The sequence below is a fragment of the Gymnoscopelus microlampas genome (assembly GCF_963454915.1).
Source record: "Gymnoscopelus microlampas genome assembly, chromosome: 12".
Lineage (NCBI taxonomy): Eukaryota > Metazoa > Chordata > Actinopteri > Myctophiformes > Myctophidae > Gymnoscopelus > Gymnoscopelus microlampas.
Window position 1 is genome coordinate 30,226,814 of NC_139949.1, and position 6,678 is coordinate 30,233,491.

The following is a 6,678-nucleotide window of genomic DNA, read 5'->3' on the forward strand; positions in this document are numbered from 1 at the left end:
CCGCCTCCTTCACTCTCCAAACATAGCACTGCAGACTGCAGGCCACTCAGGTTAAATAATTGTGCAATAGGGCAGATGTTTTTAAGCATCTGAAGCACTTTATCTATAGTGGGTAGATTGATGTTGCTGCTGTTAGTGTTTCATCTATGGTTTTTACATGTGTTGAATTTAATTTAACAAATTAATGTTATGCTTTTATGTTTTTTTACTTACAGTATGGTTTATACTGTGTAATGATATAGTACTGTAGGTGCTTCATGTTGGTCTTTTTCCGTGTTTAAGTGAGCTCACTAAGATAAATTCCAACCAATCATGTTGATGCAATAAAGTATTAATTCTTGAATAACGTAATGAACTTTGATCTTAAGTAGTGTATAGATTCCTTACCTCATCTAATGTAATAAAGTGTGCTATATTGCAACATTGGACTAAGCCCTGGTATCCATTGATCGTAGAACATAACATACTTTATCGTTTAGTTGTACTCTCCTTTCTGAAATGTTTAATCCAAAGAGGTCGTCCAGTATGCTTTGTACTGTACAATATGTAAGGGTTGCTGTTAAAATAATTAATTATGTTGGTCAACTTCTCCCATATCAGTGTTGCACATTGTAATGTTTTTGTTAATGATTTGATAAATATGGCTCACAGTAGGCTATATGTGGCCTATGGTGGTGCGTTTAACAATTGCAAAAATTACATTTTGTTATAAATAAGCACTATTGTAACATACAGTACATAGTGAGTGATTTAAAAGTATTTACATTGTTTTCCATTACATTTTCGTTGGTGAGAAAAATAACTTCATATAAACAGCGTTTCTATACAAAAATAGATTTCTTTTTTTAAATGTTTAACTGAATTTACTAATGAAACAATATTAAGGTTACTGCATTATTTATGCAATTGTATATTTACATTTTGCTCTCATGGGATATTCTGTAGATTATTACACAGTGATTCTCCTTTTAAAACAAAACCTTAAAGGAATATTTTTTTTTAAAGAAACATTTTCTATCAATTACACACCCCATGAAGCCTTTAATTCACACATCGCGATGCATTGTGAGCTTGTAGATCGGATCGGCTATTTTCAAATAGCCAATGTATATAAGTGTAAAGTGCTCATGTGGACTATTCGCTTGTTTTGGGCTTGTTTTCATAGACCTGGTTGCTTATTTCTCTCGCAAACTCTGGCAACACTGGCTCTGACTCAAAGGAGAACACATCCTCCACCTTTGGCTGCTACACAGTTAGGATCAAGGTCACTGGGCAGCTTTCCATTCTCCCCCCAGATATTCAGCTCTCCAAACACCCCTGTCTCAACCATCTCCTCCTGCCAAGGGATGGCGACATTTCCAGAAGAAAAGTCATCGTAGAACAAAGTGTCCTTGCCATCCAGGACCACACCTTTAATAGTGCTGAAGGCGCCCACATCATCAATGTCTTTGGCATAAACTGCCTTAGGATCAGGGACAAATGGAGGAGGCAACATGCCTGTGGACAAACAGAAAATAAATTAAGCGTACAAAATTAATTCAGACCTGGAAGTTTGCAAGTGAGTTATTCTCTTGTACTTATGACAAGTAAGTTATTGTCGTAGAACTGGTAACAGTGTATTTATTTTGGAATTGTAAACATTCCACACCTGCTTCCAGACGTCCCCAATTTAGCTCCTTGAAGAATGGCTGACACTTTAGCTCCGAGCAGTCATTGTTTTTAAACCCAAGACGTTTCTCTGGGTCCTTCTCCAACAGACCTTCACAAAACGCCTTGCAGTCTTTGCTGAATTTGGCTGAATACGAAGCTGGATCCTTCAAGATTCTGCGTGTCAGCTCAGAATTCTCAACCTGAAAACAAGATAACATGAATGGTCCAAAAAGAGTTGTAACTGAGACAGAGCAAGCAGTTCCAAATTATTTTCCCTTAAAGGGGAATACCACTCAAATTCAACATTAAACTATGTTATGACGTTTCTAAATGAACGTTATCATGTCAAATAAGGGTATTTATGTCACAGAGGGGTTCCTACTTCAGTGTCTCCTTGCGAAGATATGAATAATCGCTGTGCAAGCAAATCTTAGTAGTTTATAATAGCAAATGGATATATATTAAGTTTCTCAAGATATAGCTCTTGTAGATAATATCACTAAATTGTCTGAAAGTCTTAACTTTATTTTCAAGACACACGTTTCAGCTGGAGGTAAAATTCCCTATTCTAGAGCAGTGGTTCCCAAACTGGGGGTCCCCAAATAATTTTGGGGGGTCCCCAGATGATTAGCTTAATGTGCAACATTGTTTTCTTTTTCAACAGTAAACAAACCAACATACAGTAGGTATACAGTAAGTGTATACAGGGTATCTGCACATGTCTAAAGTTACAATTTAATGACTTTTAAGACCTTTTTAATCCCAAATTGGTGGAAACGAGTCAAACTAAATGCCTACAATTCCAAGTGCTTGTCAGGGTGGGGGCCTGGGGGGTCCTCAGTTCAAATATTTTGAGCCTGAAACCCTTGTTCTAGAGTATGCATAGACAGAGGGCGGGCCAAAGAGTACACTGGCCATATGTCCCTGATCACATGATCCCAAAACTCTATTTTCCGGTGCTAGGCAACATAGAAGGAGGGGTCCTTTTTCTTATGTCCAACAGATATATTGTATAGTAATGACATAGTTTAATGTTGAAAATGAGTGGTATTCCTCTTCCCACTTTCAACATGGTGTCCCAACGTTTGTCATAGGCAAGAATTACAAAATATTAGAGGCCTGGCTTGTGAGCTTGTACATCGGCTATTGTAGCTAATTTTGCGTGACACTGTCCTATGACAAAGTATAATTGTGGTTCAAATGAACATTCTCTCATTGTGTTTAGCACCTTCTCTCCTCGAATTCTAAAGGGTCCTTTGGCTTCAATCATCTCATACACTGTGACCCCAAGGGTAAAGTAGTCCACTGAGTAGTCGTACTCCTTTTTCTCCAGTAGCTCTGGAGCCATAAAGCCTATAATTATTTATAGACAAAGATACAGATAATAGGTTCTTATGCATAAAGAAAATAAGGCAGAAAAGCTCTAAAACACTAGCATAGATCAAGCTCTGAAAATGCTCGCGGCCCCACCCATCTGACATTAACACGTCGTGTTAAGTGGTCAGATGGGTGGGCAGCGAGTGGGCCCTGGGCCCAGAAAAGAGGGAACCACTGGCATAGATAATAATCATTATTTATTTAGTTATTACTTTATTACTCTCCGCAGGAGAGTATTGTTTTCACTTTCTAAATATGACACACCGATTGGTCAAGCCTCACGTGACACGTGACAATACGGTGAAATACTGTATAAATACATGGCGTCACTTTGACAGTGTCTTTGCCACTGTCAAAGTGAGGTAAGACAGGAACCATCACGAAATGGCTGCATGGCTGATACATAATTGGCAGATAGGACAGATAGGACACTTATATAGACAGGAGGGATATGACACTTACACAGACGGACAGGACACTTACAGTACACAGACAGGACGGATAGGACACTTATACAGACAGGACGGATAGGACACTTATACAGACAGGACGGATAGGACACTTATACAGACAGGACGGATAGAACCCTTACACAGACAGGACGGATAGGACACTTACATAGACAGGAGGGATATGACACTTACACAGACAGGACGGATAGGACACTTACAGTATACAGACAGGACGGATAGGACACTTACAGTATACAGACAGGACGGATAGGACACTTACAGTATACAGACAGGACGGATAGGACACTTATACAGACAGGAGGGATAGGACACTTACACAGACAGGAGGGATAGGACACTTACATAGACAGGACGGATAGGACACTTATACAGACAAGACGGATAGGACACTTATACAGACGGATAGGACACTTATACAGACAGGACGGATCGGACACTTATACAGACAGGATGGATAGGACAGTTAGAACATAAGAATTAGAACATTCCCAACATTCCCAACACAAGTCTGGTAAGAGTGAGGTAAGACAGGAACAATCACGAAATGGTTGAGAAATGGCGGACACTTACACAGACAGGACGGATAGGACACTTACATAGACAGGACGGATAGGACACTTATACAGACAGGAGGGATAGGACACTTATACAGACAGGACGGATAGGACACTTATACAGATAGAACATTCCCAACATTCCCAACAGCGGAGAGTTGTGCTCCGAGGAGCACTTTTTCTAGTTATTATTATTTTTGCACACAGTATCAGATTAGTCTTTGTTCCATTGCACATGAATATGTCCACTCAGTACCTGGAGTTCCTGCATATCCCTTAGTTTTGTCTTTTCCTGGTGGTAGTTCCAGAGCGAGACCCAAGTCTGAGAGACGCACATTTCCTGAGTAAAAAAGATTTTTAGATGTGGCAAAACATATTGTCAGTGTATGCGAAGGGGCGATGATAGTGATTAGATGCTGTAGTACCACATCAAGCAGACTCAGAGGTCCACATTGTACTTTTTGAGGAAGCATTCACCTGTATCATCCAGCAGTACATTCTCTGGTTTCAGGTCTCTGTAGATGATCCTGTGCTGGTGGAGGTGCTCTAGCCCACAGATGATCTGAGCAGTGTAGAAGCAAGTTCTTATCTCATTGAAACCTGGATTTTTCTCATCCACATTGTACATGTGAAACCTAAAGTAACGATAAGTCAAATTAAACAAAAGGACAAGGGAAAGGCATTCTGGAGAACATTAAGGCAAACTTTTGTAGTATTTTGGAAGTATAAGTGGACCGTTTTGGACAGGAGAGGCTACAGTATGTGGACGAGGGAGCTATGACAGAAAATAATCTATTTGGGACAGGTTATTCTCTGACGTACAATATTACGTACCAGATGGCCTAGCCTGTATATTAGCCAGGAGCTTGATCTACCTTAGGCTGATTAGGAGAGATGAGACGGAGCACATTTTTCCCACACTGTCAAACACTGAGACTGACACCACTTTATACTAAGGCTGGGAAGTTCTGCCAGACTGAGGATTGGACAGCTCCCAAGTATGTGTGCATGTATGTTTACCTGAGGTCTCCTCCGTTCATGATGGTCATAACTAGACAGAGGTCTGTCTTGGTCTGGAAGGCGTATGCCAGTGACACAATGAAGCGACTGTGAACTTTTGACAGAATGCGTTTCTCCACAATTGCTCCCTAAAAACAAGTCAAGTAGTATTAGTCTCCAATCAATAAACGCAATTCAGTGAAGTGATTCAAAGTGTCCTATACATTTGAGGGACTTGATTGGCTCATCAAAGACTCCATCTAGTTTGTGCAGGGACATCAGTTGGTTGTCATAATTGTTGTCACTTTCATATGGTGTGTGATGTGCATGTACCTTAGCTGTTCTTTACCTCTACAATGATGATAATGTTGCTAATTCAGTTTTGCTCCTGTGCACCAACATTTAAGCAAAGGGTAAATCTCCATTAACCACTAATGATTTTACAAGCAGGGGGCTTGAACCTGGGGCATTTTCTCTATGCCTGGTTCTGAGCCGATTAGTGAGATCTTGCAAGCTGCTTTTCATTGTGTCTCTGATTAGGGTTAAACTAAGTCACTGGACTCACTGGGTAATCTTTTCAAACAACTCCACCCCTTTGGTTCTGAGGTTTTGAAGGGAAAGTGTTAACTTTGTGTCACAATGCATTTAATACTATTCTAAAGGCTCTGGCAGCAATGTTGGGGTGGAGCAGCATGGCAGCATGGACCCTTTACCTGATAGCCTTTGCGTTTCTTCAGCCTCTTCTTACAAAGCTTCTTATTGGCATACATCTTCCCTGTGGCCTTGGCCTGACAAGCATGCACTTCCCCAAAACCCCCTTTACCAAGCACTCTAAAGTCCATGAACCATTCCTCATCAACAGGCTGACTTTCCAGGCATTTGAACTGAACAAAGCGCAAGAAGTACATGCTGTTCGAAGCCCGCAAGGGCTTGCTTCTCCAGGTGCTTGAGCAGCTGCTGCTCGCTTTCTTTGAACAGGTCTTTAGGGGCGTTCTTGTGATATGCTTTCACTCGAGCGATTGCCTTCTCATCGAGGAATTTGCAAAAGGTTTTGGATGCAGACTCATAGTACTTATTGACAACCTTTTGTGCCTTCTGTGCTCTGTCTTTCTCTTGGGAACAGCTATAGTCTTCTATGTCCTTCCACAGCTGTCCAGCATTCTTGTGAGCTGCCTCGCTGTCCAGGTACTCTTGGAACAGACGCATGCCGATGGACTGTTGGACACACATGCTGTCAAAGTTTGAGTCCACTTTTGCCTTCATGTGCTCACAGTCTCTGATGTGTGGGAGGAACAGTTTAGCACGGAACTTCTTGTCACGCAGGGCAGCTGGTGAGCTACCATCCAGACTGCCACGGGCTGACACATAGGCAGAGTTAGCCATCACTGTCGCCAGACCACCGATATCCATGGTTACAACCTGGAATACACAAGACAGAGAAATAGTAATACGCTAATGAGCAACTTGAGTAAAGCCTATATTATACTTTGTCATACGACGGCATTGCTTGCTGAAAATAACATATTTTAATCTGTTACTTTCGGTGAGCTGTGAGTGTTACTTTCGGCTTCACGCGCTCTCTCTTGCACAGTACGAAATGAATTTGCAGTATTGAGCTTGATGAA

At 41.1% G+C, this 6,678-nt stretch overlaps 1 protein-coding gene across 1 annotated transcript; it reads right to left on the bottom strand.

Moving 5' to 3' along the window:
- Nucleotides 1-1,213: 1,213 nt before the first annotated feature.
- Nucleotides 1,214-6,463, bottom strand: grk1b (G protein-coupled receptor kinase 1 b; the record flags this gene model as incomplete). The annotated part of the gene is given in 8 exon segments (XM_084075231.1): nt 1,214-1,497; nt 1,649-1,850; nt 2,879-3,003; nt 4,311-4,394; nt 4,532-4,689; nt 5,075-5,202; nt 5,767-5,962; nt 5,964-6,463. Coding segments are annotated over 8 exon segments (1,677 nt in total).
- Between the last annotated feature and the right edge of the window lie 215 nt (nt 6,464-6,678).